This window comes from Phocoena sinus, chromosome 1, assembly GCF_008692025.1.
Source record: "Phocoena sinus isolate mPhoSin1 chromosome 1, mPhoSin1.pri, whole genome shotgun sequence".
Taxonomy (NCBI): Eukaryota; Metazoa; Chordata; class Mammalia; order Artiodactyla; family Phocoenidae; genus Phocoena; species Phocoena sinus.
This window is the reverse complement of record NC_045763.1, coordinates 32,376,342-32,396,372: the sequence shown is the minus strand read 5'-3', so window position 1 is coordinate 32,396,372 and position 20,031 is coordinate 32,376,342. Positions and strand designations below refer to the sequence as shown.

The 20,031-nt window shown below is 46.2% G+C and overlaps 1 protein-coding gene across 6 annotated transcripts; it reads right to left on the bottom strand.

Annotated features, from left to right (window-relative positions):
- Positions 1-3,693: 3,693 nt before the first annotated feature.
- PPIE (peptidylprolyl isomerase E) lies at positions 3,694-18,999 on the bottom strand. 6 transcript variants are annotated; one of them, XM_032645528.1, is made up of 10 exons: positions 18,921-18,999; positions 17,785-17,883; positions 16,012-16,055; positions 15,291-15,317; positions 13,738-13,819; positions 13,112-13,212; positions 10,745-10,868; positions 5,424-5,609; positions 4,241-4,383; positions 3,694-4,043 (listed from the first exon to the last, which is right to left on the bottom strand). In XM_032645528.1, exons 1-10 carry the CDS (start codon positions 18,949-18,951, stop codon positions 3,975-3,977), a joined length of 906 nt encoding a protein of 301 aa, XP_032501419.1. In that variant the 5' UTR covers positions 18,952-18,999; the 3' UTR covers positions 3,694-3,974. The 6 variants fall into 6 exon arrangements, with proteins under 6 accessions (XP_032501419.1, XP_032501457.1, XP_032501465.1 ...); XM_032645566.1 differs by having other exon boundaries at positions 15,185-15,317; positions 18,921-18,967; XM_032645574.1 differs by lacking the exon at positions 18,921-18,999 and adding an exon at positions 18,420-18,897.
- Between the last annotated feature and the right edge of the window lie 1,032 nt (positions 19,000-20,031).

The window sequence follows — 20,031 nt, the reverse complement described above, 5'->3', positions numbered from 1 at the left end:
TATCCCGAGAGTTATCTGTTTGCTTAGCCAAGCATTGCAGCTGCAGTACCCTTGCTCAGGGCCTGGCTTGTTTACCTGGCCAACTAGAATAAATAAGGGTGGTCAATTCAGACTCACTGACATCAGTAAGAAATCAGTGACAGTTGATAGGCAGGGAGGACACGTAGGGAAAAAGGCTGAGGTGAAATGCACAACAGTTTTGGTGTTTGCAGTGCAATCCCGGCCTCAAGACCAAGTCATCATAATGTGAGGTTCACTGTCTTCAAACTAAGGTAGTAACATGTTCTGGAAAAATCCCTAAGAAATAGGAAAAGAGGCAGCACAGCAAGAACACAGATTTTTGGAGCCAAATGGATTTGAATCCTGGTTCTTCTTCCTCTGTAGAGCAGGATACTGGCTTTCCTTCCAAGTTATTTAAAAAGATCATATATGGACACAAACATTTAGGACAACATCTGGCATGTAAATGCTTAACAACTGGTACCTGTTGGTATTATTACAAATGAATTTGCTAGTTTTGAGCACCTTCTGTGCTTGTCCACTAAACCTCTCCTCCTCCCAGGATGTATCCTGTGGTGTTTTATTTCAGAGCTGTGCTTTTCCCACCGCAATCCTTTGAGGGCAGGACTTGTGTTCTCACCTGCTTTAAAGGCCTGGGACAAGTGCCCAGTTATGCAGGCCAGGGCTGTGACACTGTGCTCTGTGTTCCCAGAGACAAGGGGATCCCAGTGGCCTGCTGAGGGCACTCAGCACCACCAGGTGCCCTTTTGGCAGTTTAAACAGGGGTTGTCCATCCCAAGTGTTATTCCTTATGAGGAGGCCTTTTGTGAGCATTTGACCCACTTTTTAAAAAAATGTGCTTTTCATTTATTACAAAAGTAATGCAGTTTTGGAGAAAAGTTCGGAAAAAACAAAAAGTAAATTCAAATCACTATAATCCTCTAAGTCAGATAAACATGCTAGAAAATTTTTGAATTTATTTCTAGGCTTTTTTCTTAGAATACATATAAAATATAGATGTTTACATATTACAGATAGTTATTTGTACAAAATTGGGATCATACTGTATTATATAAACTGCTTTAGATGTGCTTTTCCCATTTTATTATATGGTGTAATTTTCCCTGTTAATAAATATTTTTTGAAAATATGGCTGTCTAGTTTTCTATCACCTAACTCCATAAGACTCAGTTTTCACCACTAAAAAGTAGGTCCCACAACCTTTTTCTTGTGCTGGCAGCATCTGGAGTGGACACGCTGTGAGAAAGTCCAGCAGTCACAGGACTGGTCCCAGGGCTACACCCCCGGGTCTGTTCCTCCACGCAGCCCTCACAGGGCCTGCACAGGTGGGGCCCGGCCCTGGAGGAGCTAGTGAGGGGACGCATGAGCAAAGCCCAGCCCCACGTTCTCAGTCCTGGTGCTGGAGCAACAGAGCAATGGAAACGTGGACGGGGAGGCCAGGCAGCCCCAGGAAGGCAGCTTTGACCTTCAGCCTGCAGCAAAGGCCCCACAACGCCCCGGGTCCACTTCCCACAAGCCAGAGCCCTCCTGAGCAACAGAGGGTCAGGTTGAGCAAGGTGGCTGGGCCACTGCTCCCCACACTCTGGGCTCCCTGTCCTGCCTGGCACAGTAGGGCCCAGACCAACCATGGAGACCATGGAGACCATGACTGTCTCCCCACAGGCCTGGGGTTGCCTTGCTGTAGACTGAGGCTAGAGCTCAGGAAACACCCCAGGACTCCATTATGACTGATGGGGAGATGGCCACACTTCCGACCCCAGCTCTGCCACGTCATCCTGGGTGACCTGAACAGTCATGTCACCTGAGCCTTGGTTGACCTCTGCACAGGGTTCTGGTGTGGAAACAGTGGGTTAACACCTGTGGACACCCAGAGAGGCACTGGGAAGGCCACTGTAGCTCCAAACCCACTGAGCTTCCCAACCTGCTGGCTGGTCTCAAGCTCCCTAGGCTGTCAGGAGTCGGTCCTCTCTTGGGGGGCTGGCTGTACTAAGCTCTTCATACATACCCTTTCTTGGCTCTTATAAAAGCCCTGAAGTCACTGCCATCACCCTGCTTCACTAAAGCCTGCCCTAACGCTGTGGGCAGTCAGGTAGACTGACCTGTGACGGCCACAGTCTGCACTCAGAGGGGGCGCCTGGGCCTTGAGATGGGGGGTCTCTTTTGGCAGCTCCATAAGGATCAGGGGTAACTGTGGTACATCTGAGGCCCAAGGAAACAGAAACCTGGTCAGCTGCAGCAAAGGGGGCTCAGCTGAGGGCCAGGAGTCCACTTGGCACATGGGAGCCAGAGGTAGAGCCAGAGTGCCACCATCCCTAAACAGGAGCTCTCCTGGGGTCACCAGGGCCAGGGGACAACAGGCCACACTCCTGCCTCGTCCAGATTTCTACTCAACATGTAAAAGCCCAGCCGGGTAGACTCTGAATGGTCTGAGTGACCCCACCCCAGAGGGAGGTATCTAGTGGCTACAGGGCTCAGTCTCTGCTCAGTGCCTTCAGCAGGTCAGGGTTCCTTTAAAGCCACTTGGCTGACCAGTCCATGGAGGGCAAGCGGAGAGAAGCCAGCCTGACCTGAGCTCCAGGAAGTGGCTGCACAGAGGGACCAGACTGTGAGCTCAGCATGGGTGAGACCACTTGTCTCATCAGTGGTCAGCAAACTTTCTGCAAAGGTTCAGATAGTAAATATTTTAGGCTTTGGGACGGCATTGGTTAATTTTGTGTTTATAGCTAAGCCATGCTATCAACTTTTTAGCCAAGCACCAGTCTGGATGTTTCTGTGAAGGTATTTTTCTGATGTGATTGACATTTACATCAGTAGACTTGGAGTAAAGCAGATGACCCCTCCATAATGGGGGTGGTCCTCATCCAGTGAGTTGAAGGCCTTAAGACAGAAAGACTGGGATCACCTGAGGGAGGAGGAATTCTGCCTCCAGACGGCCTTTGGACTCAAGCTTCAACATCAACTATTTCCTGGGGCTCCAGCCTGCTGGCCTGCCCTGCAGCTATCAGACTTCTCAGCCCGCACGACTGCAGAGCCAATTCCGTGAAATAAATCTCTTTCTCTATGAACATATACGCACACCCTACTGGTTCTGTTTCTCTGGGAACTCTAATACAGGGACCATACAGTATCTGTCACCAGTTACTCAACTCTGTCACTGCAGTGAGCAAGCAGCCACAGACCATATGTAAACAAATGGGTGTGGCTGCGTTCCAATAAAACTTTATTCACAAAAACAGGCAGTGGGCTGGATTAGACCCAACGGGTTTGCTGACCTCTTGTCTCCTGACAAATAGGTACAGTACCTGGCATGGAGAAGGCATTTTGAGTAATAAAATACCATTTTAAAAACCTGTAGAATGAAAGTGAGCAAATGAATCACGGAGACTGAGCAGTACACCCACTGGCTACGAGACTGGCAGCATGATTTGGGAGTGGAGGCACTGTAGATAGGAACTTTTCCACCGTCTTTGATTCCCATGGTCTTGACAATGGTCTGACAAGGGTATCTGGCTTGAAGATATATCACCCGACATCTCAGGGAATTGCCCGAGGGAAGAAAGAAAAGCTGTGGGGAAGACGCTATTTCCTATTCCTTCACCAACCTGTCTTGGGGGGCAGTTTAGCTTTAGATGCAACCTCTGACAACTCCCAGGAACTAGCTGGAAGCAGCAGTACAAAAAAGAGAATTTATTTTACCAGAAGAAAACGTCTAGGATCCACACAGGTGAGCCCAGGAGAGGCCCTAGCCTGAATAGGGCACGCACAGCCGTCCACGGTGGGGAGGGCAGCACCCTGGCCCACGGCCCCACTTGGGGAAGAGCCAGAGGCGGCCCAGGCCGTGCCTGCAGAGGAGCTGCCCCACGCTGACCCCAAGGAAGCGCCGGGACACAAAGCCCTGCTTGCTGCAAACGGGACACCTTGGCTGCCGGTTCCCCGGGCTGACAGCTGCCCTCTCACACGTACTCCCCACAGTCGGAGATGATGACCTTCTGCTTGGGTTTCCCGTCCTTGCTGCCCTGGGCCTTTGCAGGCAAAACAGAAGAGGAGGAATCAGGGGAGGGAGGGAGGGTGGAGAGGAAAGGGCAGCTCAGGATACCCGCCCCGCCCCCTGCCCCCCCACCCCCAGCAGCAGCAGCCGTGGCCTCTCTCTCCAGGCCCTGGAGCCCCAGCTCCTGCCCTCCCACACGGCTGTGCACCGGGGGCCCGGGCGGCCGCCCACCTCAATCTGCCGCAAGACGTCCAGGCCTTCCGTGATCTCCCCAAATACCACGTGCTTGCCGTCCAGCCAGTCCGTCTTGTCACATGTCAGGAAGAACTGGGAGCCGTTGGTGTTTGGGCCAGAGTTGGCCATGGAGAGCAGGCCTGGGGGAGAGAACGACCACATCGACCCTCTCCACCCTGCTCCCGGCCCTGAGGACGTCTGGTAGTAGAGGGAGGAGCGTAAATGCTGCTGGGAGGGGGAATGGAATGAGGACCTGGAACCGACTATTGGCAAGATGGAGGCTGCCAGCATCTTTGAGAAGAGTGGTTTCAGTGGACAGGTGGCACTAGAAGTCGGTCTAGTGGGGGACAGAGAGAATGGGAGGCAGGGAGTCTACATAACTTTTTCAAGAAGTTTTGCTTACAATGGGGACCAGAGGCATGGGTGATAGCTGAGGGGGTACATCAGTCAAAGACTTTTTTGAAAGATGGATGCTGTGCGCTTTTATGCTGAAGGACTGATCTAGCAGAGCAGGGGAAATGCGTTACACAAGGCTGCAGGGGTACATCCACAGAAGCCAGGTTCTGAAGTAGGGGAGAGGAGTAGGGGTCCAGGCCACAAGCAGAGGGAAGACAGCTCAGCCCCTGTACTTGGAGGGAAGTCAGAGCGGGCATGGGACAGATGCAGGAGGCCAAGCATCAGCTGAGGCAGAGGGTGACATGAAGGCTTCGGGAATGAAGGAAGGGATGGAATTGTTATCTCTGACCAGGACTGAGTGTTAACTAGGGAGCTCTATCTAGTACGGCTGCCGAGGGCCTCCTGCAGAGCTTTGGTCATAAATTTCAGTACAGTTCTGTGTTTTTTCTAGTTGCTGGGGGACCAAGCACTGAACTTTTTTACTGGATGAGCCTGACAGAGCGAGGCAGGTAGTGGGGCTGAGGGAAGACAAGGGCTTACACTGGCCGACCACAGAATGTAAGCTAGGCCGACAGGGAGTGCGGACGTGGTTGGGGGACGGGCAGTACATGAATGGAAACAAGCTCACTCTGCTTAGCCAGGCCCAACACCTCTCCTCTGTTCACTGGGTGGGTCCCCTCCAGACCCCCAACCTGTCAGCCAGAACCACAGCCCATCACTCCCCCCACACAGTCATCCTGCCCCAGCCCAGCCCACCGATCACCAGCCACTGATCGGGTCCCACCTGGTCCCGTGTGTTTGAGGATGAAGTTTTCATCGTCAAACTTCTTCCCGTAGATGGACTTGCCCCCAGTGCCATTGTGGTTGGTGAAATCACCGCCCTGGCACATGAACTGGGGGATGATGCGGTGGAAGCTGCTGCCCTTGAAGCCAAAGCCCTTCTCATGGGTGCACAGGCAGCGGAAATTCTCTGGCGCCGAGAAAGGAAAAGGTACCCAAGTTAAAAAACAAACCAATGAAACCTCTAACTAGGCTCTGAAAAACTGTTGTATTTGTTTAATGTTCATATTTTCATTTCAAAATATGACATGCTCATTATAAACCTCTGAGATACTGACATCTTGAAGGACTAGAGGGGATTCTAGTTAAAGAAGGAGTGAACACATGCATTCTAGCTCTGTTCTACACTAAACTGGCAGTAAAGCAATTTTTTAAAAGAAAAACCAAACAGGATCTTAGAAAAAAAACACGGGCAACTCTTTGTGACTCTGGATTTGGCAATGGTTTCTTAACTGTGATACCGAAAGTGTAGGTAACAAAAGAAAAAATAGGCAAATTAGACTTCATCAAAATGAAAACTTCTGTGCATCAAAGGACACTCTCAACAAAGTAAAAAGGCAACTCAGGGAAAGAGAGAAAATATTTGCAAATCATTATCTCTTAAGCATTTAACATCCAGAATATATAATGAACTCCTACAACTCAACAACAAAAAGACAAACAACCCAGTAAATAAATAGGCAAAAGACTTGAATAGACATTCCTCCAAAGAAGATACACAAACGGCTCCTCCCCCTAAGCACATGAAAAGATGCTCCACATCATTAGTCATTAAGGAAATGCAAATCAAAATCACAATGAGATCCTACTTCACATCTACTAGGATGGCTATAATAAACAGAAAACAAGTTTTGGTGAGGATGTGAAGAAATTAGAACCCTAATACGTTGCTGGTGGGAATGTAAAATGGTGCAGCCACTGTAGAAAACAGTTTGGCAGTTCCTCAAAAAGTCAAATTAGAATTACCATATGACACAGCATTTCCACTCTTAGGTAAGCACCCAGAACAATTGAAAACAGGGATTTAAACACATATTTGGGGACTTCCCTGGTGGCGCAGTGGTTAAGAATCCACCTGCTAATGCAGGGCACACGGGTTCGAGCCTTGGTCCGGGAAGATCCCACATGCCGCAGAACAACTAAACCCGTGCGCCACAACTACTGAGCCTGTGCTCTAGAGCCCACAAGCCACAACTACTGAGCCCACGTGCCACAACTACTGAGCCCACATGCCACAACTACTGAAGCCCACAGCCTAGAGCCCATGCTCTGCAACAAGAGAAGCTACTGCAATGAGAAGCCCACGCACCGCAATGAAGAGCAGCCCCCGCTTGCTGCAACTAGAAAAAGCCCACGCACAGCAACGAAGACCCAACACAGCCAAAATAAATAAATAAATAAATTTATATTTAAAACACACACACACATATTTGTACACAAACGTTCACAGCAGCATTATTCACAATAACCAGAAAGTGGAAACAACACTCAAGTGTCCATCAACACATGAATGGATAAACAAAATGTGGACTATCCAGACAATGGAATATTATTCAGTCATAAAAATGAACAAAACATGGATACACAGATGACCCTTGAAAACACGATGATAAGTGAAATAAGCCAGACACAAAAGGACAACTACTGTATGATTCCATTTATATGAAATGTCTAGAATAGCAAATTCTGAGAGACAGAAAATAGAATAAATGTTCCAGGGCGGAGGGGAGAGGAGAATGGGGAGTTGTTGTTTAATGGGTACTGACTGAGTTTCTCTTTGGAGTGGTGAAAAAGTTTTGAAAATAGATAGTGGTGATAGTTGTACAACATTGTGAATGCAATTAATGCCAGTAAATTGTACACTTAAAAAATGGATAAAATGACCAAAAAAAAAAAAAAAAATAGGAGCAAGAGAAAAGACAACAGCAACAAAAATCTTTGAAACCTAGAAGACAAATAGATGAGCCATAACTGATATAGCAGACCTAACAAACCTGAAGCTTAAGCTGGTAAAGCCGAGAGCAATTCGATTTATGCTGCAGAAATGCCAAAAGCTCAGAGCCAAGAATGAAGATGGCTCTAAAAACAGTAAGTGTGATTGAAAGCCTGTTTAAAAAAATAGCTAGCCCCCAGATCCTCTCCCTTCCCTGGCCCTGGCTGCCGGCTGGAGGTCTGCCCTCTGGTATGTCAAAGCAGAGGGTCTATGCTCTGGGATGCACTACACATAGCCGAGGGTCGAGGTACCATAAAGACAAATGGAGATCAAGTGAAGTTTTATATACTGTTCCCACCCCCCCCAACCATGATGGCAAAGAGCTGTAAACAGGACCACTAGCAAGAGACTAGAGTCTTCTCTGTGGACTCCGCTTTGTCCAAGAGACTACAACTCAGGAATACTGACCATCCAGGGTCCAAGAGAGAGAGAGAACCACCTTGCAGTGGAAGCCTCAGTCAGCAAGCCTTACCAATATCCAGGGAGTTTCCAAGCAGATTTTTAGGGCCCTAGTCTTAAAGGCATCTAATGTGAAAAGCAAAGACCAAAACAAGCAAACAGACCAATAACAAACAAAGCAAAACAAAATTTAAAAACTCAGAAAAAAGTAACCTGAAACATAAGCTGTATAGGAAAAAGAAGCTTTAGTAATCTCCCAAGATGAAATGGCAGTACATGCATGAAATAAGCACAGGATGCTATGAAAAAGGACATTTAGGAAGGTTCCAGAATGAGAGAAGAGAGAAATCAGAAGGGACAAATGCAAAGAAATAATCCAAGGAAATTTTCCCAAACCAAAAGATAGGACTGTCCTGATTGATCGGTGTGGTATGCGGAATAATGGCTCCCCAAAGATATCTATGTCCCAATCCCTGGAACATGAGACTATGTTATGCTGTACACAGCAAAAGGTACTTTGCAGATGTGATTAAGATTATGGATGTTGAGATGGGGAGAGTAGCCTAGATTATCCAGGTGGGCCTAATACAATCACAACCTTTCCCATCTATAGTCAGAAAGAGAGTTAGAAGTGGATGGAAGAGGAGGCAGGAGAGAATAGAAACATGAGAGGGACTGGATCTACCACTGTTGGCTGCGATGATAGAAGAAGGGGACCACAAGCCTCTAGAAGCTGGGAACAGCCCTCAGCTGGCAGCCCACACGGAAATGGGTACCTCAGTCTACAGATACAGGAAATTGAATTCTGCCAACAACCTCACTGTCTCTGGAAACAGATCCATCCACCCCTAGAGCTTCCAGTAAGGAATGCAGCAACCCAGCCATCATCTTCATTTTAGCCTGCTGAGACCTGTTTTGGCCTTCTGGCCTTCATAACAGTTAAGATAATAAATTTATGTTCTTGTAAGCTGCTAAGTCTGTGATAATTTGTTACAGCAGGAAGAGAAAACTAACATAATAGGGCCCACTGAATATCCAGCATGACGAATGGAAGGAGATTTACTCCAAAGGCACACTGTTTCAGAACACAGGACAAAGAGACACTCCAAGCCTCCAGACCAGTGTTATCTAACAGCTATTAAGCATTTGGATAGTGTAACTGAGGAAGTGAATTTTAATTTTATTTAACTTGAATTAATTTAAACTTAAATAGTCACATGTGGCTAGTGGCTACCATACTGAACAGCTGAGCTCTAGGCAGAAAATTTTAAAAAGGTTTTGTATAAAGGACCAAGAATCAGAATACTAGACTTCTCTACAATTTTACAACCAAACCATCAAGTGGGAAAGGAGATATTTTCACACATCAGTCTCAAAAAACTTATCCTCCAAGCTCTTTTCTCCAGAAGCTACAGAAGTATGTCTTCTACCGAAACAAGAGAATAGACCAAAAAAGACAACAGAGGTTCCAACATAAGCGAAAATAGGAGATCCCATGACAATAGCTATGCAGTGGTATCTGGAAAGCAACTGGTCCAGGCCAGAGGAGGTCAGAAGGCTCCAAGGAGGAACAGTGAAATTGACAGAATATCTGATGTATTTGAACATGATGAGAGATTTATAGAAGCAGGAGAATTTCGGAGAGACTCAGGAATATATGCACAGAAGACTAAGCAAATGTGAAAACAAGACAATTATGAATTCCAGGGAAAACAAAGTGCTATGCATGAAAGGAAGTTATCACAGAATGATGCTTACATAGTTAGAATAACCTATGACCTAAACACAATTATGGTAACAATGTAAGGAGGATGAAGGATCAGGGAAGGTGATTTAGAAAGCTAATTCCTTATCTTCTGAAGTGGGAAGCCAATAGATGCCTAAAATGAAGAAAAAACAGAAAGTAGCAACATAAATCTGTTATCTACCAATATGGAGGTAAAAACCAAAAGAATCAGCTAAGAGGGGAAATTGGCTGCCTCTGAGAAGCAGCAAAGGGGGGGATGCGGCAGGATGGGAGGACAACATGGGGGCACTGCTGTTTTTCAAAACAAGCTTTGTGGAATTAACATTCTAAACTATATGTCTATATAATAAAATTTAGATTAAAAGAAGAATAAATAGAAGTCAATATTTAGCAAATGAAAAATACTCAAGAAACTGTTAGTTAACAGTAGTTACTTCTGGAGAGTAGGACTAGATGTGGAGAAGAAAGAAAGACTTAGGTTTTCAATTCATTGTCTTCAATATTGTTGGAATATACTTATGTGTGTATACTTTTTTTTAAACCATGAATACACATTTACTTGTATTAAATAAAAAACTATTATTAAAAAGTAGTAAACCAGGGACTTCCCTGGTGGCGCAGTGGTTAAGAATCCACCTGCTAACGCAGGGGTGGTTTCGAGCCCTGGTCTGGGAAGATCCCACATGCTGTGCAGCAACTAAGCCCGTGAGCCACAACTACCGAGCCCACGTCCCACAACTACTGAAGCTCGTGTGCCTAGAGCCCATGCTCCGCAACGAGAAGCCACTGCAATGAGAAGCCCAGGCACCGCAACGAAGAGTAGCCCCCGCTTGCCGCAACTAGAGAAAGCCCGTGTGCAGCAATGAAGACCCAATGCAGCCAAAAATTAATTAATTAATTAAATAAATAAATTTATATTTAAAAAAAGTAGTAAACCAGCACTTCTAAAGCTTCAAAAATGCCTGCTCTGACTCATCTGTTAATAGATCCCAGGATCTGAGATGCCGCAAATCAACTCAGGTCAGAAACAACGTCAAGGACACAAGAACTAAGGCACTGAGAACCTTGGAAAGGCTCACTGCTCAGCTCCCAGCTTCCCGGCCAGCCTGACCGGAGTCCTGCTCACCTGCTGTCATGGGAACGATGTCTGAACGTAGGAGCATCTGGATGCGGCCTGCTGGCTTGTTCCCAATCTTGATGTCCATGTACACCTGAGGGTTTGACCGGGCCTTTTTTACAGCGGGCTCTCCCTAGACGCAGGAGAAATGGCCAGGTTAGAGAGAACAGCCTGACTCCCCGACTAGGAGAGCGAGTGTTCTTCTGAAGACACCCCAGAACCCACTGCAGCGAGCGGGCTGAGCAAGGCACCGACAGGAAAGGCCTTGGGCCCTGATGGGGCTGCAGAAGGCGGAGGCCGTGGCCATGGCCCCCAGCCAGACACCCAGTGACAGGAGACCTCAGCACTGTCTACCCAGAGCCCCACCCCTCAGGCATTTTATCTCATCTCACTCCCTGAGACACGTCAGCTCGCTTCGCCTTCACTCTCCCCTGCAGTCACAGAACAATGCTTTTCTGGCTCAAAACACACAACTCTCAACAACTTCAACTTCCAGTTCAAGCCCACCCACCTTAGTCAGTTAAACGGACCCACTTGTGCAACACCACCCCCTTCCCCTACGCTTAGCCCTGCATATCCACAGGCTGGCTGCAGTGGAAGCAAGGAGGGCCTAAGTGCTCAGAATGGAGGTGGTTGGGACCTTGCTTTATACTCCAAGTAGACAAGGCTGGGCAGAGGAGATATTTATTACAGCTGTCACATTTGCTCCAAAGAGAAAACTCAAGTGCTCTTGTTTGTGCTTCAGTTTGACAAACTCGCTGAGGTGTCACGCTGGGCACTGAGGACGCCGTGACTATTATCTGCTGTTAACAACAGCAGTAGCATAGTTGTAACAGCAAATACTCACATAGCACTTGCCATGTACAGGGTACTATTCTCAACGTTTTAGGTAATCAGCTCATTTAATCTTTACAACCACTTGTGAGATCAGTGCTACCTACCATCATTCCCATTTCATAGATGGGGAAACTGAGGTACAATGAAGTTCAGTAACTTGCCCAAGGTCACAGAGGTGCTAAGTGGTGAGCCTGGAATTCACACCTAAGCCCCCCATCCCCCAACCAAGTCCATGTTCTTAATCACATTACCCCACCTCACATTCCACATTTTTATTAACAAGGCCTTTATTAATACGAGGCCCCTATCCTCACAGAATTTACTGACTAGAAAGGGAAAGGCAATAAGCACTTGCGTAGCCTTTACAAAAGCAAAGACATACAGGGAAATACAAAGACTGTTTTACCAATAGCGTAAAGTGGGGACTACAAGGTGAGAGGCGGGCAGGGTCAAGGCTGGGAGAGTCCCCCGGCGACTTTATCTCACGGGACAGGTGATGGGCAGCCACTGAAAAGTTCTCAGCAGGAGAGTCAGATGATCCATGGTATGCTTTAAAAAGATCATTCTAGCTGCCTTTATAAAAGATGGGAGGAGAGCAAGGCTGCAGCCAGAAGGCTAGTTAGGAAGCTATTGCAATTATCCAAATGAGACGAGAAGTTACATTGGGACGATGGAGTAATCAGGGGAGGATGGATTCAAGGAAGATTTAAGAGAAAAACTTGGCAGAATATGATGTTCTGGCTCTATTTTAAAGAGGCGTCTAGAGTGACCTAGGGTTACTCCACTGACTGAGGGCCATTTATGTGCTCTGCTTTGCATCTGGATTTCTGGCTGAGGTCAATGTGGATGGATGGTGGCAAGGTGGTGAGTTTGAGAACACAGGAAGAACGGGATTAGAGAAGGGAGGGCGAGACTTGCAGCAGAAACATCTGAAGCTCAGGACTAGAAACAGAGGCCAGGAAAGTCAACAGCACAGGAGAGGCTGTGCAAAATCAGAGTGACTGCCACTGTTCTGGCAGAGAGGGGAGAGGGCTGCTGTGAGTCAAGAAATTCAGAAGAACAACGTTTAGAAGAAGGGGAGAGGCAGCCTGAGAGGCAATGGTTAGAGAGGTATGCCGAGAATCAGGAGGAAGTGCCAAGGCGGGTTCTCTGGAAGGGAGAACCTCAAACCTGTGCCCAGGCTGCCAGGAAGGTACCCCCACCCAGCCCTGCCTCCCCTGCATCAGGACAGGAAGCCCCAGTGATGGGGGGGACTGATGAGGAGGGCTGCAGTGGTGCGCTCACCACCCCTCCCCACCTCAGGCTTCCTCCTCGTCGGCGGCAATCACAGAACAGAACCCAGGCAGAGCTGAGAAGCTCCTCACGCAGAGCACAAGGACAAGAGGCCTAAAGCTTCCCTTTAGTTCACTCATTAGCACCTCCACCAAAACACTAAAAGCTCATTTTTCATTCTCCCTGCTTTTGTATATATGTTTGCAAATTTCCATAAAAACCTAAAAAACGAAGTCTCCTGTGGGAAGTGCCAGCCTTCAGTCTCACCTCCTGGGTTTCCACTTTTGGAGGCTCTGACCCTTCTTCCTCTTTATTTTCCTCAAGAGTCTTCCCAGAAAACTTCTTCAACCAGTCATCATCGGACCAAACTGAAAGGAAAGAGGCAGGCAAATGAGAACAAATTCAAGCTATCAGCCAGCTGCTAAGTAGCTGCTTTGGTCAGCAAAGCAGAACATGCTCTGTGGCCCTCTCGGCCACAGGACTCCACTTTGGGAACTCCCACGGTAAGGAAAGTTCCCACCTTTCAGAGACTGCCAGCCCTGAAGCCCGGCTCTTAGCAGGACTAAGTGAAAAAGCTATGCCCCAGGGAAAGGTGCAGCCTTTGCCAGTCCCAGCCCTTGACGGAACCTGCCAGGAGTGTTCAGAAAATGGGGACAGGTAAGAGATCAGGCTGCGTTTCTCATAAAGCAAACAATTACCCTGGCTTGGCTGAGAAGCTCAAACTCTTTTTATTTCCCCACAAAGGTGGCGCATGTCCTTCGCCAATGTAAACCATGCTCTACTCCTGTCCACCAGAGTAGCATTCAGCTCCCACTTCCAAGAAAATCGGGACAGAAAGGCAACCAAGGCCAAACTGGAGGATGTGATGGGGAATCTGTATTGCTCCTACTCACCTGGTCTGGAAGAGCCTTCCTTAATCCTCATGGGTTTTGCCAAATTGACACGAATTGTCCGTCCAAAGAGCTCAGACTCATTCTGAAAAGATTGAAAATCCAGCTGCTTAAACTCTGTTAGGTTAAAACAAAGTCAGACAGCTTTCCATTTCCTTCTGAAAAATCTGAGACAAGCTCATGACTTGTTCTCCCTTAACCCCTGAGCCCCTAGCACCCAAGCTATGCACCTACTGCAAAGCAGTCTGTAGGTTGCAGGGAATTTCCTCCCTGGAGCCATCACATACCTCCTTTCTTTCTTTTCTTTTTTTTTTTTAAAGTTGAAGCATAGTTGACTTACAATGTTTCAGGTGTACAGCAAAGTGATTCAGTTATACTTTACATATATATGTGTGTGTGTGTATATATACATATATACACACACACACACACACACACACACATATATATATACACATGTATATATATTCTTTTTCAGACTTCTTTTCCATTGTAGGTTATTATAAGATATTGAATATGGTTCCTTGTGTTATATAGTAGGTCCTTGTTGTACATCTATTTTATATATAGTAGCATGTATCTGACCTTTCTTTCAATACCACCAACGACCTGTGCTTCCAAAGGTGACTCTGGGTTCAGAGCACTCTGAAATTACAAGGAGAAATGCAGTTTCCAAGTACCCGAGTTCACCTCCAAAAGTCAAGATCAGCTTTAAGTGGTGAGAAATGGTCTCTCTCTCTCTCTGAGAGCTGAGGAATATGTTTGGTGAATGGGAAACAGAGAACAGGAATAAAGGAAAACCTTATTATCCTAAGATAACTGGTACCAGGAAAAGTCACTGAATGTGAATTCACTTAAGGCAGTGAAGAAAATTTCATGGTAAAAAGTGAAGGGAAAAAAGATTGATTGGGAATTTACTGTGATGAAACTAAAAATAATGAAAATAAATGTCTTATAGTTAAAATTCAGGTTTAATTTATGTGCTAATTTATAGGACAAAGATGTAATGGATGCTGATTAATCTGTAGTATTTTTCCAACAAAATACTATCAAAATATCAGTATGATATTTTTGCATTTCTTATCTGCTGTGAAAATCATAAGCATCTTGAAGAGGGAATACATAATCAAGAGCTACATCATTTTCCCCAAGGAGCTCTCCAGGCTATTCCAATCATTTGCATCAGTAGCATAACCTATCTTTATCCTTGTTGAATTTCTCTTCTCAATTGTTAACTGGTCTAACACTTCATGAAATCCTGCCTCTTTTGTAAAATATGCAATTTCATTGTGCAATCAATTTGCATTGTGTTTGCAATTTCCTATCCTAGACTCAGGCAGCCAGTGAGAGACTGGTCAACAAGGATAGTTAGCATTTACATTATTATCAAATTGATCAAAAGCGATCAATTCACAGTGAATATTTTCATATGATGATAATCTGTACTTGCCCATGCAACCTTGTAACTTTGGAGGTTCAGCAAACTCATGTATGAATAAGTGCCCTCTGTACCACCAAAAAGCAACTTCTGTAAGAAGGAGGATTCCTAGCCATACCATGTTGTCGATAGCTGCTGCAGCATCCTGCCAAGGAAAGACAAGGGACAAGTTTAGGCTTGCGATATATGTGGAACCTAGAAAATGGTACAGATGAACCGGTTTGCAGGGCAGAAATTGAGACACAGAAGTAGAGAAAAAATGTATGGACACCAAGGGGGGAAAGCGGCAGGGTGGTGGTGGTGGTGGGATGAATTGGGAGATTGGGATGGACAGGTATACACTGATGTGTATAAAATGGATGACTAATAAAAACCTGCTGTATAGAAAATAATAATAATAATAATAATTTATTAAAAAAAAAAGTTTAGGCTTGCAGTCAAATGCTTCTTGTGGTGTCTAAACATACTCAGTAGCCAAAAAAAAAAAAAACCCAACCTCACAGGAAAAGGTCTATTTATACTCCCTGCCCAGGTTGTATGTGTCTAACAAAGTGCACTTCCTGGGTGACTTCAGCTATTGGCTATTTAGTGGAAGACAAAGAAATAATCACCAGTGCCACAAGAGCTCTGCAGAGCAAGAGGCGCAGGACCTGTCTGCGATGTTAACCACAGCCTACAGTTTGATTAAGTGAGGGAAACTTTCCTTCAAATAGCACTTCTTATCTCTCTGGAAGCATCAGCACCCCAAAACCCAACCAAATGGAGAACAGCTCCCTTTGTAATCAGTAACAATAATGACACAAGCCAAAGACTTAACATAGGTAACAGAATTTTCTCACCTCTGCCAACTCAAATTCAACAAAAGCAAATCCTCGGTGCTTTTCTGAAAAAAGGCAAACAAAGCCAAGCAATTATCATGTGGGGCAATGGGAGGAAGCAGGTGGTCACGAGGAAAGTGAAGTCAGTTGCATGCCTTATCCATTCATTTGAAATTCTACACAATCACGATTTAGGAAGAAGGAATCTTACTCTTTGATTCTTTCTAGTTTAAATAACAGTTCAAGCAATATTAAACTGTTCTGTAGTGAACATAGCTGAATAATCAACTATAGTTTTAATCTCTAAAAGCAGCATTCAATTCTTTTACCAAAGCCAAATTAAAACCTTAACCTTTGCGTGCAGGAGCTAGAAAAATGAAGTCATTTAACCTACCAATTATTCATTCCAAGCATACATTTTGAACATCAACTGTGCATAAAGCTTGAATCCTAAAACCTGGGTAAGGACACTGTCTTTATCCTCAGCAAAACACTAATCTAAGTAGAAAGGCCAAGTGCACAACAGCACTAGTTTAATAAACCAATTAACCTTAGAGAGTCAATATAACCTTATCATTTTTATAACATATAAAGATCCCAGGGAGGTTAAAATTATATGCAAGGTTGATGACACAGCTGAAACACACAACTCGACTCGGGACTCAGTAGAGCACAGGTTGCTAAAACCTCAAAACACGTCTTAGGACTTAACGAAGCTCACGTTCTTTCGTCTTGGCCCAGAAAGAATTCAGTAAGAAGCAAAGTGACAGGCAAGAAGTGATTTATTAGTATAGGACACTTCTGAGAGATACAAGGGGGCAGGAAAAGACAGTGCCCCACAGAGAACTCAGTGGGCTACATACAGTTTTATAATTAAAGGAAAAGTGGGGAGGGGGAGAAGACCACCTTCTTCCTCATTCTTCGAGTCTTCCATAATTAACTCCTCCTACAGGTTGGGCAAGGGAGTTTTTGACCCTATCTGGTCCAACCTGGACTGTCATGGCGCTATGGAAATGAGCAAAAAGGCGGTAATATACACTAAAATATGGTAAATCACCTCAGGTTCCAGCATAATGTCACCTTTCCCCTATGTTTTTGTTTTTAGTGTGTGCAGAGAAGCGTGTCCTAGGGATCATTAACTTACTGCCCTCAACCAGCAGGATGCAGGCATCACTGACTTGATGTATAGTTTTGTTGTTAAGCAAGCCTGCTTTCTTGAGTGATCATTAACTTACAGGAGTCTGCCAAAGTTCCCTCTCTATCTACGATCCCCTAGTGGGATTTCTAAACTAGCTGCCTACTCTATCCCTATCAGATCTGGGCCTAAAACTCCAATCTTAAAAATGACAACAAAGGTTAAAATAGAAAACTGAACTACAAATGTGATACTAATTGATGGAAAGCTTATTCCCAGGTACACAGAGGCTAAGGCCCCACTGCTGAAGCTGGGCTTTCCTGCTACCCTGTTTAATAGCACAGCCGCCAAGAAGGGAGCAGGTGCGCTAGAGTGTCTGGCAGGTAGTTCAAAACAACAGATCTCCATGTAGCTCAAAACCTATCTTCCTACTGGCTAACTGAAAAGTTTGTCTTTGCTCAAATGCAACAGATGGGACTCTCTGCAAAGCATGTTACAGCTCACAACCACAAGCCTCAGAACAGCCCTTCTGCACCAAGATCACTGTCATGCTGGCCAATGCATATTTAGAATGCACTGTGATATAACTTAAAAAAATTTTTTTAAGCTCTTTTCCTTGCAGGAGGATTCTGAGCAGGCGAGACACTAAAAAGACTTACCTGTTTCATAATCCAGAGGAATCTGGATATCTGTGATGTCTCCAAAAGGGATAAAAGCAGCATGAAGAACTTTGTCATCCACCTCCTCTGCAAGTCCACCTGCAAAGAAGCCAAGGGCCTTCTGAGACACTGTCCTCTATTCTCTCAAGACCCCGCCCATCTTGAGAAGTCCCTGCTGTAAAAGTTAGCATGCTACCACCAAGGGGAGGGGTCTTTCCATCCAGTCCTTTGGGTTCATAAACATCCCTCTCATATGCTCCCTCACACCTACTTATGATGCACACCCCTCTCTTCACCCTTCTTTCAGACCCTCATCTAGCCCCAGGATTACTGCAATAGCTTCATAACTGACCTTCCTCTCCTCCACAAAGCCAACTAGAAAGATCCCGGGAATGTGCAGATTTTAACCCATCACTTCCCTGGTTAAACTACTTCAAAGGTTTCCCACTGTCCTAAGGATAAAGTATAAGCTTAGCAGTATACGCAAGGCTCTTCATAAGCCCCTGCCCACCTCTTCAGCCTCTTTCCCTTTGATTCCCCGCAAAATGATACACCTGCCTCCAAGTGTGAGGCTATTTTACACCTTTGGGATTTTGCTCCCTTTCAGTAAACACACTTGCTTCTACTTCAGCTACCTGGCTAACTCCGGCTCATCTGCGGCGTCACCGCATCCTCAGAGCTTGCTCTCACCTCTCCAGATGGAGGGGTCACTTCTCCCCGCACCCAGGCCCATATCACCAATGTCCGTCCCCACCAAAGCGCTCATCAAACTGTGCTACTAAGGTTATTCCCATTTTTAGCCGGCTAGTCTGGGAACTCTTTTGCTTAGGGCAACAGCGGGGGCTGAGCCCTCACTGCTGTGAACATAAAGTGAATGGGCGCGAGGATTCAGAGTTCCCTAATATTCCTCCACCACTGCCCCAGGCCCAGGAGGTGAAGAGATTCCTGTCAGAGCCTGGCGGACTTGGAAGAGCTGCAAAGATCGTTACGTCTCAGGCTCACACCCTGAGGCCAAGCAAAACTGCCAAAGATACGGCCTAGACAGCTGCTCGCCGCCCTCCGCGCCCGGAAACCTGTCCAGCTCCACACCACGGCCCGGTTCGCCCAGACTCCACCCAGAGCCAGCGCCTGCTCACCCACGTACAGCACTCGCTTGGTAGTAGCCATCTTCCTCCCGCACTCTTCCGCCGGAAGCCTACGCTCAGCCCGCCCCCTTCCCCAAGGCCCCGCCCCCGGGTACCGCTCTCGCAGACCCCGCCCACTCCCGCTTAGGCCCAACCCGCCTCCGGCTCCCTTTGAGCGGCGGGCGCTGTACAGGTGTATCTCGGTGGGTGTACAGCGCTGCCCGCGTTCCGTGGTGCTGAAAACAATCCTGTGAGGAGTCAGCCGGTGTCCGCAAGTAATAAACTACCAACAAACTACGGTCCGCGGGCCATCCTGCCCGTCTGTTTTTGGACAACCCGGGAGCTACAAATGATTTTTACATTTTTAAAGAGCTGGAGAAAAAAAAGATAAGAAAAAGAAACGAAACAGGAATAATATTTCGTGACATGTGAAAATTATATGTCATTCAATTTTCATCAAAAAAATTCCAAAAAAATTTTATTGTAATCCAGGCTTGCCCATTCCTTTTAGTATTGATCTGTGGGTGCTTTCAGGATGCAAAGGCAAACCCAGGGCCTACACAGCTTGAAACATTTACCATCTGGCTCTTTGGGAAAAGCATTTGCTGACTCTTGGAATAAATCAGCTAATACATAAATCATTGATTGACTTAAGTGGTACAAAGTAATGGGGCCACTTATTTTAGATACAGCAGTTGGTTAAGACCTCCCTGAGGCCACATTTAAGCTGAAACCTGGAGGAAGAGGAGCCAGAGAGAGGATGGAGCAGGGAAAAGGGTTTCAGGGAGAGGAGACAACTTCTGCGGATTAAATGAACTGAAAGGCTAGGTGTGGGAGCTGGGGCAGGGAAGGGCATGAAACATCAGGCAGGAAAGGTGGGCAGGGGCTGCTTGATGCAGGGCCCTGTAAACCACGTGGAGGATTTGGGGGCTTTGAGAAGCTACTGAAGGTTGTGATAGGGAGTTACATTGTCACATTTATGTTTTAAAACAATGCTCTGGGGCACTTCCCTTGTGGTCCAGTGGTTATGAATTCAACTTCCAATGCAGGGGACACAGCTTTGAACAAAGAGCCTGCGCCGCAACACAGAGCCTGTGTGCCACAACGAAAGATCCCGCATACC